This window comes from Chrysemys picta, chromosome 7, assembly GCF_011386835.1.
Source record: "Chrysemys picta bellii isolate R12L10 chromosome 7, ASM1138683v2, whole genome shotgun sequence".
Lineage (NCBI taxonomy): Eukaryota > Metazoa > Chordata > Testudines > Emydidae > Chrysemys > Chrysemys picta.
The window spans coordinates 31,241,912-31,261,620 of NC_088797.1; the positions used below are offsets into that span (position 1 = coordinate 31,241,912).

At 47.7% G+C, this 19,709-nt stretch overlaps 1 protein-coding gene across 2 annotated transcripts; it reads left to right on the forward strand.

Moving 5' to 3' along the window:
- Positions 1 to 222: 222 nt before the first annotated feature.
- On the forward strand, positions 223 to 18,702 carry LOC101930867 (solute carrier family 22 member 6-A-like). 2 transcript variants are annotated; one of them, XM_065552998.1, is made up of 10 exons: positions 223 to 1,098; positions 2,885 to 2,988; positions 4,412 to 4,566; positions 6,605 to 6,773; positions 8,255 to 8,378; positions 9,025 to 9,140; positions 10,274 to 10,488; positions 11,318 to 11,426; positions 12,655 to 12,858; positions 14,705 to 18,702. In XM_065552998.1, exons 1-10 carry the CDS (start codon positions 697 to 699, stop codon positions 14,787 to 14,789), a joined length of 1,683 nt encoding a protein of 560 aa, XP_065409070.1. In that variant the 5' UTR covers positions 223 to 696; the 3' UTR covers positions 14,790 to 18,702. The 2 variants fall into 2 exon arrangements, with proteins under 2 accessions (XP_065409070.1, XP_065409071.1); XM_065552999.1 differs by having other exon boundaries at positions 14,711 to 18,702.
- Positions 18,703 to 19,709: the final 1,007 nt, after the last annotated feature.

Genomic DNA, 19,709 nt, shown 5'->3' on the forward strand with positions numbered 1-19,709 from the left:
TGTGAATAATATACTCACCCAAAGACAATCTGGTTTAGCAGCTTGGATATGTGTGTTTGTCACCTCTGCACTGGAAGCATTTAGCGCTGTATCTAGCACATTGCTTTCAGACTTTCCCTTTTTTGGACTTAATCCATGCAAAACAACGTAAAATTTTAACCAAGTGACCTGCTTAAGGCCTTATATAACCCTCCAAGGGATATATAAACCCCCACCTACTTTTCCAGAGGGTAAAATGCAAGGATCAACGTGGAATTAAGCTTGGCTAAAGAATTCCCTTAGGCGTCTACAGTTCATAGAAAAGATGTGTGGAGTTTTCCCGCAGCTGACAAAAAACTAGGAATGGTTGCATGGGAATTTTTGCAACAAAGGAGAAGCAACGGGGTAGCACACTCACTTATTTAGGGAGAATATAACTCAACGCCTCTTCTTTGGAAACGACACCCTCAAGAATCCATGCACACTATTTGCCAACAGCTGACTTTTTGTAAGAAGTGCTGCGCTTTATGGCTGTCTTTGAAGTTGTGAAGTGGAATACAAGCTGGATTCAAATTAACATCTTTCTGTTTAGATATTTTGATCACACAACGTTTAATTTTTACAAGTAATCGACCTATTAAAGTAACGTCCGTTATTCGAGCCCCATTGTTTTTGCTTAACCCAGACGGTTAGTGCTGAATCTTTCAAACCGGCACCATGAGTTTTGCCGAGCTCTTAGACCACGTCGGTGGGATGGGTCGCTTCCAAATCATCTATGCGATCTTACTGGCTATCCCAGTTTTCATGATGGCCAGCCATAACCTCCTGCAGAACTTCACTGCTGCCACCTCTGAGCACCACTGCTATGTCCATATCAACATCAACAACACTCCTTACACCAACCTCACCGGAAAGCTCGCTGCCAAGGACCTCCTCAGGGTCTCCGTCCCCATGGACAGCAACCAGCAGCCAGAGAAATGTCACCGCTTTGTCACTATGCAGTGGCAGCTCCTAGACTCCAATGCCACAGTCACAAACCTAACCGAGCTGGAGACTGAACCCTGCGCTGATGGGTGGGTGTACGACAAGAGCATTTTCACCAGCACCATCATTACAGAGGTACGTGAGAGCAAGACCTGCTGCAGTGCAGGTAACTGGGTGGGAAAAGGATACTGAAACCATGCGGTGGAAGTTGGGGTGGATGAGTTGAAAATATTTTTGTTGGAGTTATGCCTTTTCATAGATTTTTGCAAGTAATTTTCACTGTCCTCTGGGCAGAGAGGGTCAGAGTATCTATCTATCAATCCTCCTCTTCTTAGTATCTGATTTTAAAATTTGCACCAAGCAACAGCCCCTGCATGTCTATTGACATCGACTTGGTTTCAGCCTAAGGCAGTGCAGAATTTCATCCAGGGCCACGTGCTGTTCTCAGTTACATTCTGGCCCCCCAGGAGACTTCAATCCATGCGGCTTCAAGTGGCTGCCATTGCACAGGTGTAAAGGAAAGCAGGACACGGCCTTTACGCTTCACAGAGGCTTGATTCCTTCAGTGTACGAGTAGGAGGAAGCTGTGGTTGCACTGGTTGGGGTGGGAATTCCCCCATCCATTTTGCAGTCAGTTTCCTCTCAATTAAACTGGACACAACCCACTAATCTGCATTAAATAAACTATGAATGATGCTAAGAGCTAGCCCTGCTCTTCCCTAGATCTCAAAGGGCTTTACAATAGTGACTAAACCTTACTATCCCATCTCACAGCATGACTTGCCCAAGGTCACAGCAAGTCAGTGTCAGAGCTAGGAGTAGGGGTCCCAGTCTCTTGAACGCTCACTCCATTCAAAACCATCCGCCTCACGTGGGATCATTATATTTGATCCTACATTAACATCGAAAGGACCCATTCTGACAAGCACTGCAGAGACCCAGCTGAGTTCGGAGACTCACTGTGCCAGATGCTACACAGACCCAAGCTGAGAGTGGAGCCCTGTTGTGCCTGGCACTGCACAGAGTCCAGCTCAGACTGGGGAACCCTTGTGCCGGATACTGCATGGACCCCACCTCCAATCAGGGCCCCATTACACTGGGCACTGCACAGATCCCAACTGAGACTGTGCTGGGTGCTCTGTGCATCCGAACTGTGATTGGGGCCCAGCTGTGCTGGGTGCTGCACAGGGACAAAGGTTGAGACCAGGATGATCGTCCTTCATTTTACAGATGATGGACACTGAGGCTCAGAGAGATTAAGGCTGTGATGCCCTGCAGATCATATTTCCCATTAAATGTAGTGTCCGAGAACAACAGAGTTCTTACTCTTTTGGTTGGGTGCAGCAAAGTCAGATACTTTATTATCTCAAGCAATTGCGTATTGGGAGAGAGTGCACTAGGACACAGGGTCTCTCCCTCCTAGGCAGGTCTCTCTACAGGTAAACAATTACAGCAAGCATTTATACCTTTTGTTACAAACAATGAGCAACAGCTGCATTTTGTTTATACATAGGTCATTTTGATATTTTATTTTATTAATTTATTGAGACTTTAGTCTACATTTTATATTATTTACACAAGGTCGCAACAACTTTTTACACAGTTTTTTTTACTTGCCTTACACAATTCTCCCTTCTACAAATCTTGCGTTATTAGGGTTACAGTTAGCCTGACTCTTGCCAACAAAAAAACCTGTTTGCATTAAAATCCCCTCCCAATCCCTGTTAGGCCTTGCTCTACTTCCACAGTAGGTAGCTTTGGACTTGTAATTAACAAATTAAAATGAATTGTAAGGATTGCTATGGGAACTGGCTGTCTAAATGCCATTAATGGCTCTGAAAATCTCAGCCCCAGTCTGGGGCCTTAACCACAAACCAGTCTTCCTCCTGGAGCCCAGCTTCGTTTTCTCTCTCCCTTACAGTGGGACCTGGTGTGTGACTCCCGGCAGCTGAAGCAGATGGCTCAGTCCATCTACATGGCTGGGATCCTGGCGGGAGGCATCATCTTTGGAAGTCTGTCAGACAGGTGAGAGCAACGTTGTTATGAAGCCGAGCAAGGCTGATTCCTGGGGGAATCAGGAATCTCGAGCAGGAGGAGAGAAGTTATGGTAGCTCTGTATTTGGCACTGGTGCGACTGCTACTGGAATCCTGTGTTCAGTTCCGGTGTCCACAATCCCAGAAGGATGTTGGTAGGTTGGAGAGGGGTCAGAGAAGACCCACGAGAATGATTAAAGGCTTGGAAAACGTGCCTTACAGTGAGAGACTGCAGCAGGGCCACCCAGAGCGGCAATTTGCCCCAGGCCCCGGGCCCCACAGGGGCCCCCACGAGAATATAGTATTCTTGGTATTGCAACTTTTTTTTATGGAAGGGGCCCCCGAAATTGCTTTGCCCCAGGCCCCCTGAATCCTCTGGGCAGCCCTGGACTCTAGGAGCTCAATCTATAAAGCAAAGGTTAAGGGGTGACTTGATCACAGTTTGTAAGTGGAGCCTCTTGAATTCTTTTAATAATTGTTTATTTTATTTTTGGGGGAATTTCTTGTTATTTTTGTTTTGTTAATGTTACCCATGCAGGGGATCGGGTCTTGCCCTGGGAGTTGGGAGGCCCTGGAGGGGGGCTGAGTCCTGCCACCAGGGGTTGGGAGGCTCTGGGGGGGCAGGTGAGTGTTGCACCCCCGAGCCTGCCCTGCACTCACCCCGCAGAAGCGGCTCCTGGGGTCCTGTGCGGTGCGGCTGGGCCTGGCTCTCGACTCAGGGTGTTGTGGCCTGGCACACGGGGTCACAGTGCTGCTCAGGTTTGGCCGAGTGCCCCCCCTCGTTCAGAGTGGGGAGCTAGGTCAAGCTTCACAGAACAGGAGCTGCCACTGTAGGGTGAGATTTTAGCTTTATTTCATATTATTTCACATTTGCAAAAAACATGGGGCTCTCTATATAGGTACCTACACGGGGAGCAGCAATCTGATAAGAGGCTTTTCCATTTAGCAGAGAAAGAGCCAGTGGCTGGAAGTTGAAGCTAGACAAATTCAGACTGGAAATAAGGTGCAAATTTCTAACAGCAAAAGGAATTCACCATTGGAACAACGGCCCAAGGGCTGTGGTGGATTCTCCAGCCCTTGAGATTTTGAACTCTAGATTGCATGTTTTTCTAACAGTCAAATACCAGCCAGGGGATAACCCTACTGCCAGGGCCCTAGATTGCCTTAATCCAGCCCTGCAGGCCTCATCATTAGCAGCTACAGCACGGTTGACATGAAGTATTTTCATCAATAACTTTTTGTCATGTGCCACAGAGCTGGTTTTAGAACTGAGGCCTCCTGCCTCTTTGCCCCTTCCCCAAGCCAGTCAATGGCACCAATAGTTCCTTGCACCAGGTTTAACTCCTACTCTGAACACACTTGCCTCAGTATCCTGGGTTTCCCTCACCTGTTCTCTTGGTTCTTTTTGGCTCAGGTTTGGCCGCAGGTCTCTCTTGATCTGGTGCTACTTGCAGATGGCTGTCACGGGCACCAGCACTGCCTTCTCGCCCAGCTTCACTGCCTACTGCATCTTCCGTTTCCTGACCGGAATGGCCTTCTCGGGCATTGTGATGAACGGTGTCTCTCTGTGTAAGTGTGTCTGTCGCCTGCCATCCCAGACACAAGATGAGCTGGGTACTGGGGATGGATGGAAGTGCTTTGTTCCCACTGCTGATAAATTACTCTGTGGTGGGAGCACGGAGAGACCAGAAGCACACACCACATGGGTGAGATGTCCAAGATCTCAGCACCAAAAATCGGGAGCTAGATTTTCCAAAAGTCCTAGGTCCCATTCCAACCTGGATTTACCAAAGCACTCAGCAGCTCCCTTTGGAACACTGATTGCCACAGCTGACAAAGACCTAAGCAGATTATTTAGAAGGTATTTTGCACCTCGAAATCTGAGCCTGTCCTCTTCTGAGAATGTGGTACCTAAACGAGAACTGAGTTCTCTGGGACAATCCCACCTCCATGTGCTTCTGCAGTGCCAGAGCACAGGAGATGCCACAAAACAGGGCAGCTTCCAATAGCATGCAGGTCCCTGTAGTGAGGCGGCCTGGTTCCCAGCCATCCCGGAGGGGGACGAGCCCCTCTGGACATCAAAGTGGGTGAAGCCAGTGGAGCTTGCGCCCGCCCCCCAGAGGTCAGGGCGCAGGACAGGAAGTACAAAAGCCCAACCCCTGAGCTCACTAGAGGCCTGGCCACCGGAGAAGCCAGACACCTGTGGCCTAGCTCCCGGTTGGGAGACTCCTGCAGTTTGTGGCCGACCCGAGAACTGGCCAGACGCCGACCAGCCCCCGGAGAAGCTGGTAAACTCGTCTGTGGCAAGTTACCCAGAGGAGTTGCCAAGCCTACTGCCCGCTGGGTACCCAGAGGAGCCCAGGGTGTTTGACTCCTTGGAAGACTCTGTCCAGATGCAGGTATCTCTAGTGGGGAAGGTAGTAAGTAGCCCGGGGCCAGCCGACCCTAGTCTGGCTGCAGCACACCCAGAGCCAATGTCAGTGTGTTGCAGTCAAGATCCCCACTGATGCAGCAGTGGGTCTTCTGCCGCTGCAAGGGCCCCGGGCTGGGACGCAGTGGAGTGGGTGGGCCTGCGTCCCTCCTGCCACCCAGCATGCGGGTGACAGTCTCCCCCTCTCCCAGGGCCTTCAGAGCCAGGACCTGGGACTCCTAAACTTATTTGTCTGCTCAGCCCCTGCCTGAAGGCCTGAGCTACAGACTCTCTACTGCCCTGCCCTGACCCTGGGCCTGGGCCTGCTGTTCTAAAACTGTTTGCTCAGCCCTGGCCTGAGGGCCTGAGGTTCTGACTGTTTGCCGCACAGACAGGCTAATTCCCCGACTCACCGGACCTAAGTAGTGAGGCGGCCTGGTTCCCAGCTGCCCCGTAGGGGGATGAACCCCTACATTCCCCAAGAATGGAATGGAAGCTATTTAGAGTGGAGTGCCGTCATCAGATGACGATGATTCACAACAGAACAGATATTCCCCAATATGTCTTCTACAGAACAGGCACAGGCCATGTGCGTCAGCCAGGAGCTGCAGAATGCCCTCCTCATTCCTAGAAAGTCCCTTGCACTATACAATGTATACAGGTCCTCTAGGAACTGAAGGATCCAGAGGCAGTTGGGTATCAGAGGCTAATGGGACTCAGACTATTCAATTACATAACAGCTGTGTATTGTGGCTGATGTACTTCAGGGTGCATAAGTGTGCCATTGTGGGGTGTTAGAGCTGCTGCAACCCTGCAGGGTACAGTACAGCCTGCTAACGTTTGGGTGTCTTCTGGAGTGTTTACAAACCTGCAAAGGGCAGTACTGCTTGCTGCCACCAGGGGTGGGAGTTGCTGCAGGGCGCAGTACTGGCTGCTGCCATGGCGAGGAGGAATGGAGCGCCTCCAGCAGGGTGCAGTACCACCTACTACCACTAGGTGGGATGCAACTAGCAGGGGAAGGAGGCATGGATCGGGGAATGCAGGTTCTGGGGAGTTATTTCATCTCAGCCTCAAAGAGTCAGGGGTTGGCTGTTTGTACATGTTCCTGCTGCCTCCGCTCATGCTTGTTCTCCCCACTGGAGGTCATCAGCCCAAGGACAGAGAGATTATTTTCCCTTTGTGTGTGTCTCTCCCCAGCTGTGGAATGGACACCCACCCGCACACGGGCCGTTGTGGGCACCATGTATGGATACTGCTACACAATCGGGCAGTTCATTCTGGCAGGGGTGGCTTACGCCATCCCCAATTGGCGCTGGCTGCAGCTTGTGGTGTCTTTGCCCTATTTCATCTGCTTCATCTACTCCTGGTAGGTTAGCTCACCCTTATCCTTTCTGATCCATTCCCCTTCCATCCTGCTTTTCTCTCTGGATGCAAGAATGAAACAAACTTTAAGCAAGTAGAATAAACAAATCTCTTATCCTAGTTCTCAGAATCTTGCGTCTCGATTACTGCAACATCCTCTTCTCCGGCCTTGGCAAATGCAATCTTGCTCCACTTACATCCATTCAAAACACTTCTGCAAAGATCATTTCCGTGTCTCATCGCTTTGTCCATGTCACCTCTCTCTTTGCAGCCCTCCACTGGCTCCCCATTCTTCATCACATCATACATAAACTACTCATCTTCACTTTCAAAGCCATTCACGCCCTACTGCACCATACCTATCCCATCTGTCATTCATTAGCACAATGCCGACTCCCAACTCCAAGTGGTACAGGATGCCTGCCTCCATTGCCCGCTTGCTAAATTTTCAAACAAGCACCTTTTTGCATTCTATCATGCTGCCCCTCATACCTGGGAGGAGTTCCCCTGTAAACATCAGCAAAGGTACCTCATTGTCCTTCTTCAAACCCTTCTTCAAACTCTCCTTTGCTGTGTGGCTTAAAAAAAACCCTGACGACGGTTAGGTTGCTGGTGTGCAGAGACCATTGCCTATCATGCTGACCGGTATTGTCTCACTTTTTCCTTGTGCTCTTCTGTCTGTATCCACCTTTTGTTGCTTGTCTTGTCCTTAGATTATAAGCTGTTTGGGGGCAGCGACTGTCTTTTTGTTCAGCGCTTGGGACAATGGGGTTCTGCCCCATGACTGGGTCTTCAGGGCTTGTTTATTTTTTAATACCTCCACCCCCCTGTTTTTTTGTGTGTAAATGATCAAAATTGTTGAAACTTTTAATTTTGACGAAGGACAAATTCTGAAACTTTTATTTAAATCAAGAGATTCATTGAAACCGACCTTTACCTGCAAACAGTTTCAGTTTGGACAAATCCACATTCTTCAATGGAAAAATATTTCAGCAGAAAAGTGCCGACCAGCTGTAACCACAACACCCTTCTAAGGGAGAGCAGTGCTATTATCCTATTGTACAGATGAGGGGATTCAGACACAGAGACAGACTAAGTGACAGGGGAGCAGGGAATTGAAGTCAGGTCTCGGCTATCACCCTATCACCATCCTTCCTTCCTGATGCATGGCAAGGTGCAATACCACCTGCTGCCACTGGGCAGTCTCCTGGCAGGAATGGAGCTTCAGGTTGCAGTAACACTTGGCTGTCACCAGGGGGCTGCAGGTAGCGGGGGGAGGAGATAGACCAGAGAATGCAGGTTCCACGGAGGCTATTCCACAACATGCTCCCTGCTGCCTCTGTCACTGCTTGTACCCTGCACTGGCTTTGGGCCCTGCCCCTAGTGTAGAAGAAAAGCAGCGTGCTCCAGTGGGGCTGATCGCAGTTCAACAAGAGCAATGCGCGTGTTCTGTGCAGGTGTGTTTTCATATCTTCTGCTTCCCAGGTGGTTCGCGGAGTCTGCCCGCTGGCTGGTAATAGCCGGCAGACCCGACGAGGCAGTGAAACAGCTCCAGAGAGTGGCCAGGATAAACCGGAAGAAAGAAGAAGGAGACAAACTCAACATAGAGGTAAGACTGGATCTCAGAGAGGCTGAGAGCTCCCACCAACTCCAGCGGCCGATATACACACAGGAGACAAGCAGATATAAATCAGCCTGGTTGCACTCATGTCATGGGGACTCTGCACATGTACACCAGTGGCGCAACTGGCTTTAGTGTTCCCTGAGCAATGGAATTCTCACCATGGTCTGACTTCTTTCTCGCACAATGGGATTCCCACACGTACAAGGTATCTTCTATCAATCTCTCTACCTACAGCCGTACATACATACCTATCCAGCCATCCATGTATCCATCTCTAGACATAAACACCTATCTTTTATAAACATATACTCATACACATAATCTCTCTATTCATCTCCATCTATCTTTCATCCCCCCCCAGACACCTCTCTATCCATCCATCCCCATACAAATGCTTCTATCCATCCAAATATCCATCCATCCCCATGCACACCCTTCTCTCTATCCATCCATCCATCCCTTCCTACACATACGCATTATTTTGTCTAGACTGAGGCCTCCTCTGAAACTAGAATTTTGGCACCACTGGATGATCCAGAATCTCATTCCCTCCCATTCCCCTGCTCTGTTTCCAGGCCTTTCCCACCATGCAGGCCCCATGCCGTTTCCCAGAATTCTCTTCTCTCCCCAGGTCTTGAGATCCAACATGCAGAAAGAAATAGCCTCTGCAAAGAGCAGCTATACCTTCATCGACCTGGTGCGGACCCCTGTCGTACGCCGGATCTCCTTCTGCCTCTGCTTTGTATGGTTAGTCGGCTCTTGTGCTTGCACAAAGAGGAAGCTGAGACTATGACATGAAGCAGCCTGCAGCAAGTAAACCAGGCATGACTATTTGCTGAGGAATGGGGCAAATAATGGATTTTCTGACCCGCAGGCAATTCCAAAAAATCAGTACAAAAAATCATTTTGCGTTGAACAGAAAACCATTTTTTTCTTAATTTTTGACTAATCAAAAAGTTGAAAAAAAGATTCAAGTGAAACATTTTGTTTTGATTTTAAATATTTTAGATTTTTTAAAATAAAATTAAAGAAATGTTTGAGACAAACATTCATTTTGAACCAAAACTTAAAACATTTAGATTTTGTTTTGTTTTTGTTTTGTGGGGCTTTTTTCTTTATCTGAAACAATTCAGCAAAAGGGACATGAATTCCCTAAGCATTTTGATGTCATTGAGTCTGCATTTTGTGCTGAAAAAAGTTTTAGATGAAAAATTTTGCTCAGCTCTACTAAGCCCCACTGATGCTCCACTTCATCCCATGGCATGTCAGTGACAGTCAATTTCACCTCGATTGAATATCCCACTAGATCACAATTCAGTATGTTATAGCTAGACTTCGGTAAATCCCACTTGGGAGACAGCATGTAGAGAAAACCATCAGGAGGTGATTCTACCCAGAAGCAGGAATAGGACCCAGGAGTCCTGGCTCCTATATTCACCTATTCCTAGTACTAGGACACATTCCATGTGCAGAGCTGGGAAAAGAACCCAGGAATCCTTGGTGCCTAGTGTGTTCTGTTCTAGCTATTAGCCCCCAATCCTCTCTGAGAGTTAACAACAGAGCAAAGTCCCCTCTTGCTCTAACCACTAGGCCCCACTCTTCTTCCAAAGCTGGAAATAGAATCCAGGAGTCCTGGCTCCCAGCTGCTCCCCAGTCTAACTCACTAGACTCTAATCCCCTCCCACAGCCATGAACAGAACACAGTGCAGTCTACCCATTAGACTACACTGCCACCCAAAGCAGTGAAGAGAACCCAGGGGTCCTGACTCCAACCACTAAACACATTTGCAGGGCCTATTGATGAAAGGGAACGTGCTTGTAACAAATAAACTCAATGATAAGGACTCTCTATGCATCAATACCTGTCTGGTTCATCCCAGGTTCTCCACCAGCTTTGCCTATTATGGGTTGGCCATGGACCTGCAGAATTTCGGTGTCAATATCTTCTTGATCCAGCTGGTCTTTGGAGCTGTTGATTTCCCAGCTAAGTTCATCTCAGTCCTCACAATCAGCTTTATTGGGCGCCGGTTCACACAGGCCTTGACCCTCATCCTGGCTGGACTCTCTATCCTAGCCAACATCTTTGTCCCACAAGGTAGTCATATGGTGTCCTGGATTTTCGGGGTTCGATCCGGAAGTGTTCAAGCCTTTGTCCTACCAAAGGTCCAAAGCCTGGCTGATATGGTCAGCTGCAGGGGAGGGAGAAGAGCCAGGAGAGCTGATCTATAAGGGCTAATGGGGCTCAAGCCCACCGATATGTCACAGCTGTGTTCTGTGGCTGAGGTACTGCAGGGTACAGAACCACCTGCTGCTGCCAGGGATTGAAGCAGCTGACACGTGTTTATGACACCAGTTGCCCTGGCACTTCCCCATGAAGCAACCTGAGAGACATATTCAGTCTGATCCAGGCTGGCCTGTTGCAAGATGGTTGCGAAGTGGATGAGCTGCTCTCTGGGAGGGGTGACAGACCCAGTTTCACAAAGAAAGCTGGGTAGATGGTTATTAGTATTTAATCATTGGGTGAGGTGCTGCACAGACCCCAGAAGACATCAGGGCCCCATTGTGCCGAGCACTGTACAGACCTAAAGGGAGAGACAGGGTATGCCCCAAAAAGCTCACAATCTAAATAGACAACACAGAAACAACTATCACTCTTATTTCTAGATGGCAAACTGAGGCACAGACCCTCAGCTGGTGTCAATTAGCCCAGCTCCATTGATTTCTTGCCCCTTTTAGCTTTAATGGAGCAGCTGGGGATTTGGCTCCATTGACTCCAGTGCAGCTATGCTGATTTACCCCAGCTGGGGATCTGGCCCCATCAGCACCAGTGGCTGGGGATACATCCCACTGACTCCTGACCCTTCTTGAGCATTTCAGCCTTTTGCCACCTGCTTACCCCTCCTCCATTGTGTGCTTCTCCCAAGATCTGAAGACCCTGCGCACCGTTCTGGCTGTCGTTGGAAAAGGCTGTCTTGCTGCCTCCTTTAACTGTGTCTACCTGTACACGAGTGAGCTGTACCCCACAGTGATTAGGTATGTAGAAAAAACTCAGAGGGTGCAGCTCAAACTTCACATGCAGCCCCGTGGAACAGCAAAAGACCAGAGCCAAGTGACTAGTGATTAGAGTTGGTTGGGAATTTTTCATCAAAATGTATTTTTCTGACGGAAAAAGCTATTTCATCAAAGCCCAAGCTTTTCACGGGAAAGGGTTGGTTGGAAAAAATGTGGGGCGGGGGAGGGACGAGGAGGGAGGTTGGAAATTACATTTCCAAAATGAAAATTTCAGTTTTTTCTTATTGGAAGCAACTTTGTGTTTTGGAATGTGTATTAGAAAACAACAACCCTTTTTTGTACAAATTCATAATGGTCGAAATCAAAATGAAATGATGTTAGGGACCCAAACCAAAATTTTTTTATACTGTTGAATTCACAAAATTTTTTGAAATTTCAATGGTTCGTCCTGATTCAGAATGGGAAAAATGTTTGAAATCTCAAAATGTATCATGGGACAGGAAAACAATTTCCCGACCAGCTCTACTAGTGACTTTGGGCACCTCAGGGGATGCCCACGTTAGGACACTGCAACTGGGCCTGATTCTCTGCAATTGCTGTGGATGTGCCATCTGAAAAGTGAGGGCCCTCTGAGGCGTCTCAGTCTAGCCACCCAAAATTGCCCTTCTAGGAACTAGGAATTGCCACATCAGATCAAAGATCCAGCTAGCTCAGTCCCAGCTGCAAGAAACCCTGCACTTGTGTGGTAACCTGCCCCGAGGAAAGATCCCATTTGTTAAGTTAGCACCTAGAGACCACCCCAGAGCCCCATGGTGCCAACTGCTGCACAGACCCTGACTGAGATCAGGTCGCCATTGTACCAGGCACTCCACAGATCCCGAGTGAGATCAGGGCCCCCATTGTATAAGGCACTGCACAGACCCAAATTGAGACTAGGGCCCCATTGTGCCAGGTGCTGCCCAGACACATAGTGACAGTAGTCTCTGCTCTTCACAATCATAATAGACAAGACAGACTGAGGGTGCGAGGAGAAAGAGATGAACAGAGAGATGAAGTGACTTGCCCAAGGTTACACAGTGGGTCAGTGGCAGAGCAAGGAAAAGAACCCAGGTGTCCTGACGCTACTAGTCCATAGGGCCTGGCTGAGAAGTACTGCTTGGCTTATTGCCTGTGAGCTCCTTAGCCCAGATTTTTCTCATCACTGTTGCTTATGCTAATAGCTCTGTTTGTTATGATTTCAAATTCACAGGCAGACTGGCATGGGTTTGAGCAACACCATGGCGCGTCTGGGCAGCATCATTGCCCCATTGGTGAAGATGTTGGAGGAATACATTCCCTTCCTGCCACTGATCATTTATGGAGCTGCCCCAATCATCTCCGGCATTGCAGCGACCTTCCTGCCCGAGACGCTCAACGTGCCATTGCCTGAGACCATAGAGGAGGTGGAGACACGGTTAGTAGAATCTATTGGGAGGCAAGCACAGTAGCCATGACGCACCTTGTGGGAGTTTTGTGATAGAGAGAGAGAGAGAGAGAGAGAAGGAGAGAGAGAGCACAAACAAGAAATGATATGCATGATTAGATAGATAGATAGATAGATAGATAGATAGATAAGAACGGCCATACTGGGTCAGACCAAAGGTCCATCAAGCCCAGTACCCTGTCCTCTGACAGTGGCCAATGGTAGGTGCCCCAAAGGGAATGAACAGACAGGTTATCAAGTGATCCATGCCCTATCACCCAATCCCAGCTTCTTGCAAACACAGGCTAGGGACACCATTCCTGCCCATCCTGGTTAATAGCCATTGATGGACCTATCTTCCATGAATCTATCTAGCTCCCTTTTGAACCCCGTTATAGTATTGGCCTTCAGAACACCCTCTGGCAAGGAGTTCCAGAGGCTGACATTGCGTTGTGTGAAAAAATACTTTCTTGTGTTTGTTTTAAACCTGCTACCTATTAATTTCATTTGGTGGCCCCTTGTTCTAATATTATGAGAAGGAGTAAATAAGAGTTCCTTATTTATTTTCTCTATACCACTCATGATTTTATAGACCTCGATAATAACCCCTTGGTCGCCTCTTTTCCAAGCTGAAAAGTCCCAGTCTTATTAATCTCTAATACGGAAGCCGTTCTATACCCCTAATCATTTTTGTTGCCCTTTTCTGAACTTTCTCCAATTCCGGTATATCTTTTTTGAGATGGGGCGACCACATCTGGACGCAGTATTCAAGGTGTGGGCGTACCATGGATTTATATGGAGGCAATATGATATTTTCTGTCTTATCTATCCCTTTCTTGATGATTCCCAACATTTTGTTCGCTTTTTTGAATGCTGCTGCACATTGAGTGGATGATTTCAGAGAACTATCCACAATGACTCCAAGATCACTTTCTTGAGGGGTACCAACTAATTTAGACCCCATCTTTGTACATGTACAGTTAGGATTATGTTTTACAATGTGCATTACTTTACATTTATCAACATTAAATTTCATTTTCCATTTTGTTGCCCAGTCACCGAGTTTTGTGAGATCCTTTTGTAGTTCGTTGCAGTCTGCTTGGGACTTAGCTATGTTGAGTAGTTTTGTATCATCTGCAAATTTTGCCCCCCCACTGTTTACCCCTTTTTCCAGATTGTTTATGAATATGTTAAATAGGACTGGTCCTAGAACAGACCCCTGGGGGACCTCACTATTTACCTCTCTCCATTCTGAGAACTGACCATTTATTCCTACCCTTTGTTTCCTATCTTTTAACCAGTTACCAATCCATGAGACAACCTTCTCTCTTATCCCAGGACTTATTTTGCTTAAGAGCCTGTGGTGAGGGATCTTGTCAAAGGCTTTCTGAAAATCTAAATGCCCTATATCCACTGGATCTCCTTTGTCCGCATGCTTGTTGACCCCTCAAAAATTCTAGTAGATTGGTGAGGCATGCTTTCCCTTTACAAAAATCATGTTGACTATTTCCCAACAAATTATGTTCAGCTATGTGTCTGACAATTTTGTTCTTTATGATAGCTTCAACCAATTTGCCCGGTACTGAGTGAGGCTTATCAGCCTGTAGTTGCCAGGGTCACCTCTGGAGCCCTTTTTAAAAATTGGCATCACATTAGCTATCCTCCAGTCATTTAGATAGATTAGATAGATAATCTGATCCCATTGACTCCAGTGTAGCTATGGCTAATTTACACCAGGTGGGATCTGGCCCCATTAGCTCCAAGCATGTTTTAAGCTAAGTACATCTCTTGATGCTTGTATAAATGTTAATATTTACTGATATTCTTTTTCATTGAGACCCAGGCATCTGAGAGATGAACAACAACAAATGAAGATCCTTCTGAAGCCCACCATGCCAGACCCAGCCAAGGAAGCCAGTTAAGGAAAGAAAAAACAAGCAACTGTTATAGGGGCTATGGGTTCAATTTTCAAAACTGCCTATGTGCCTTAGGAGCCTACGTTCCATTTTCACCAGTGACTTAGCCACTCCCATGAGAGTTAGGTGCCTCATCTACCTGAGCACTTCTGAAAATCCCACTGGGCACTTATCTGAATCTCTTGGCACCTAAATACCTTGGAAAATGTGGCTCCTAGTCATTTTTGAAAGTGGGGGCTTAGGCACTTTTGAAGACTCCGCCCTATCTCTTTTACTGTTTTAATCATGCCAGAAGTACTATGCAGGCATCAGTGACAACTCCATAGGGGTTGAATTTTGCACTTAATGCAGGGAATCAACCTCTTTAAACAGCATGTTGACCTCCAAATCACAGCAGGAATTTATACCACGGGACCTGCTGCTGTGCAAGGTGGTGGACAAGAATCAATTACTCTATGTAGCTCCTCCATGTAGTTCAAAACCTAGTGTTGCACTCTGCTGGGATCCAACATATGGGACCCAAGAGCTCAGCAAATACTTTCGGGCCAGATCCTCAGCAAGTGTTAATCCACGTAGTTGAGGATTGGCCCAGTATTGCAGGACAGTCACGTGGTGGCAATTCTTAAGGGAATTCTGTAAGAATATGTACAGAAATGGTGGCAGAATATAGGAACTGCTGGACTGATCACAGCCAAGGTCCATGTAGTCTCTCTGACAGTGGACAGCAATAGATGCCTTAGAGGAAGGTGTTAGAAATCTGCAGTGGGCAGATATGAAATAATCACCCCACCATTAAGTCTCATCCTGATCTTGAACAGTCATTAAAGTTGGGGGAAAAATGAATTTTTCAGCTCACTCGCAATCTGGAAAAAATCAAGGGGAAAAACACGTTTTGGCTGAAAATGAAATTGTTCAAAATTTTCAGCAAATCAAAAAGAGTAACAAATGTGTTTCAAACTAAACATTTTGCTTTGATTGCAAATTGCTTTTAAACTTTTTAGTTTTTTTTTATTAAAAAACAATTCAAGGAAATTTCTAAACAAAGTTGTTTCAAATCAAAAAATCAAAACATTTAGACTTTTTGGGGATTTCCCCCCCTGAAATGAACAATTCAGCAAAACCAACATGAAATCATGAACCATTGCAGTGTCACCAAATCTGCATTTTTCATCCCAAAACAGTTTTGGTTGAAAAATCTCGCACAGCTTCGCTAGTCACACATTGGCTTAAGGCCCAAAGCATGAGGTTTATATGCCTTCTAAAACTCTTTGTTGTATTATTGATATTCCTGTTATCCATAGAGATGTCCAGTTCCCCTTTGAATTTTCCTAAGTTGTGGCCTCAATGTCATCTTGTATCAGTGAGTTCCACAGTCTAACACCATCATGTCAGAAAGGATATTTCCTTTGTTCAGTTTTGAAAACAGGGAAGGGAACCCAGGAGTCCTGATTCTTAGTTTCCCCTGCCCCAGCCCACTACATTTCACTGCCCTCAGAGTTGGGAGTCCTGACTCCCAACCCCCCAACACAAACACACTGTAACCTCCCCTCCCATTCCAGAGCTGGGAATGGAACCCGGGAGTCCCGACTCCGAGCCCCATCTGCTCTAACCATTAGACACTACTCTCCAGCCAGAGCTGGGAACAGAACTCAGAAGTCCTGACCCTCATTCCTGCTGCTCAGACACACTAGACTCCATTCCTTCCAGAACTTGTAACCAAACCCAGGAGTCCTGATTCTCAGCCCCTACAGCTCTAACCACTAGACCCTACTTCCCTCACCGAACCGGGAATGGAACCCAAGAATCCTGATGCCTAGTTTGAACCACCAGACCACTCAATTACACCAGTATTAATCACGACTGAAGGGGTGACTACAGCTTGAGCAGTCATACCTGAGCTAGCTTTACTTGCGCTAGCTCAGGTACCAGAGCAATACTTCAGCACAGGCTGTACAAGCCTGTCTGGACCCCTGGGTCATTAGTCACAGGACTAGCCCATCCTGAAGCATGGGCTGCTGCAGCGTCACTGTTCTGGAAGCCAAGCTAGCGAGATGAAAACGAGCTGGGGTATGTCTGCTCCAGTTGCAATTGCAGCCTCTGACTGCAGCATAGATCGACCCTAACTCAGCTGCCTTGTGTATGTCTACACTACGGGATTGCTCCGATTTTACAGAATTCGATTTTTGGCAACAGATTGTATAAAGTCGAGTGCATGCAGCCACACTAAGCACATTAATTCGGCAGTGTGCAACCATAGTACCGAGGCTAGCGTCGACTACCGGAGTGTTGCACTGTGGGCAGCTATCCTATAGTTCCTGCAGTCTCCCCTGCCCATTGGAATTCTGGGTTGAGATCGCAATGCCTGATGGGGCAAAAAATATTATCACTGGTGGTTCTGGGTTCAGCCTCCCCCCTCTCTCCGTGAAAGCAATGGCAGACAACCATTTTGTGCCTTTTTTCCTGGGTGAACTTTGCAGATGCTATACCACAGCAAGCATGGAGCCTGCTCAGCTCAAGACAGCAGTCATGAACACTGTAAACACCTGGCGCATTATTGTGTAGTTTATGCTGAACCAGAACCTGAAAAACCAGGCGAGGAGGAGGTGGCAGCAGCTGCAGGGGGGATGACAAGAGTGATGAGGACATGGACACAGAATTCTCTCAAACCGCGGGCCCCGGCTCTTTGGAGATCATGGTGTTAATGGGGTAGGTTCTAGACATGGAACACAGATTCTGGGCCTGGGAAACAAGCACAGACTGGTGGGACAGGTCTGGGACGATTCCCAGTGGCTGCATAACTTTCGCATGCACTTTCATGGAACTTTGTGACTTGCTTTCATGGAACTTTGTGACTTGCTTTCCCCTGCCCTGAAGCACCAGAATACCAAGATGAGAGCAGCCTTCACAGTTGAGAAGCGAGTGGCGATAGCCCTGTGGAAGCTTGCAACGCCAGACAGCTATCGGTCAGTCGGGAATCAATTTGGAGTGGGCAAATCTCCTGTGGGGGCTGCTGTTATGCAAGTAGCCAAAGCAATCACTGAGGTGCTGCTATGAAAGGAAGTGACTCTGGGAAATGTGCAGGTCATAGTGGATGGCTTTGTACAATGGGATTCCCTAACTCTGGTGGGGCGATAGATGGAACCCATATCCCTATCTTGGCACCGGCGCACCAGGGCAGCCAGTACATAAACTGCAAGGGGTACTTTTCAATGGTGCTGCAAGCACGGGTGGATCACAAGGGACGTTTCACCAACATCAATGTGGAATGGCTGGGAAGGGTTCATGACGCTCGCGTCTTCAGGAACACTGATCTGTTTAAACAGCTGCAGCAAGGGATTTACTTCCCAGACCAGAAAATAACCGTTGGGGATGTTGACATGCCTATAGTTATCCTTGGGGACCCAGCCTACCCCTTAATGCCATGGCTCATGAAGCCATACACAGGCAGCCTGGACAGTAGTCAGGAGCTGTTCAACTATAGGTTGAGCACGTGCAGAATGATGGTAGAATGTGCATTTGGACGTTTAAAGGGTCGCTGGTGCACGTTACTGACTCGCTCAGACCTCAGCCAAACCAATATTCCCATTGTTATTGCTGCTTGCTATGTGCTTCACAATCTCTGTGAGAGTAAGGGGGAGACGTTTATGGCGGGGTGGGAGGTTGAGGCAAATCGCCTGGCTGCTGATTACGCACAGCCAGACACCAGGGCGATTAGAAGAGCATACCAGGAAGTGCTGCGCATCAGAGAAGCTTGGAAAACCAGTTTCATGACTGGCCAGGCTACGGTGTGAAAGTTCTGTTTGTTTCTCCTTGATGAAAACCCGCCCCCTTGATTGACTCATTCCCTGTAAGCAACCCACCCTCCCCCCTTCGATCACAGCTTGCTTTCAAAGGAAATAAAGTCACTATCGTTTAAAAATCATGTATTCTTTATTAATTTATTATAAACATAGGGAGAGAACTGACAAGGCAGCCCGAGTGGGGTTTGGGAGGAGGGAAGGAAAAGGCCACTTCAAAAGTTCAAAATAATGACAGTCTTTTGCTTGGGCTGTCCACTGGGGTGGAGTGGCAGGGTGCACGGAGCCCCCCCACGTTCTTGGGCATCTGGGTGAGGAGGCTATGGAACTTGGGGTGGGGAGAGGGCAGTTATATGGGGGCTGCAGTGGCACTCTGTGATCCTGCTGCTGTTCCTGAAGCTCCATCAGATGCTGGAGCATGTCCGTTTGATCACGCAGCAGCCCCAGCGTTGCATCCTGCCTCCTCTGATCTTCCTGCTGCCACCTCTCCTCACGTTCGTCTCTCCTGTCCTCACGTTTGTTGGCAGCTTTCCTGTACTTTGACACCGTGTCCTTCCACTCATTCAGATGAGCTCTTTCATTGCGGGTCGATTCCATGATCTCAGAGAAAATTTAGTCTCACGTGCATTTTTTTTGCCGCCTTATCTGAGATAGCCTTCGGGACGGAGGAGGGAGGCTTGAAATATTTGCAGCTGCAGGAGGGCAAAAAGGGAGAGAAGTATTTAAAAAGATACATTTTACAGAACAATGCTTATACTCTTTCACAGTGAACACTATTCACATTACATAGCACATGTGATTTCGGTACAAGGTCGCATTTTGTATCTTAATATTGAGTGCCTGCAGCTTTGGCGTTAGAGATCAGATGCAGGGCCGGGCAACAGAATTTGGCTTGCATGCGGCCATGGTAAGCCATTGTCTTTCGGCTTCTGCAACCTTCATAAAAGCAGCCCCCTCCTTTCCCATACCAAGCAAAGCCCGCTGAGTGCTGCGGTTTTCGTGTTAACGTGCAGCAGCAGAAACCAAACTAACCCCCCGCCCATCCAATTCTCTGGGATGATCGCTTTACCCCTCCCCCCACCACATGGCTGGTATCAGGGAAGATCCCTGCTAGCCAAACGCGAAAAGC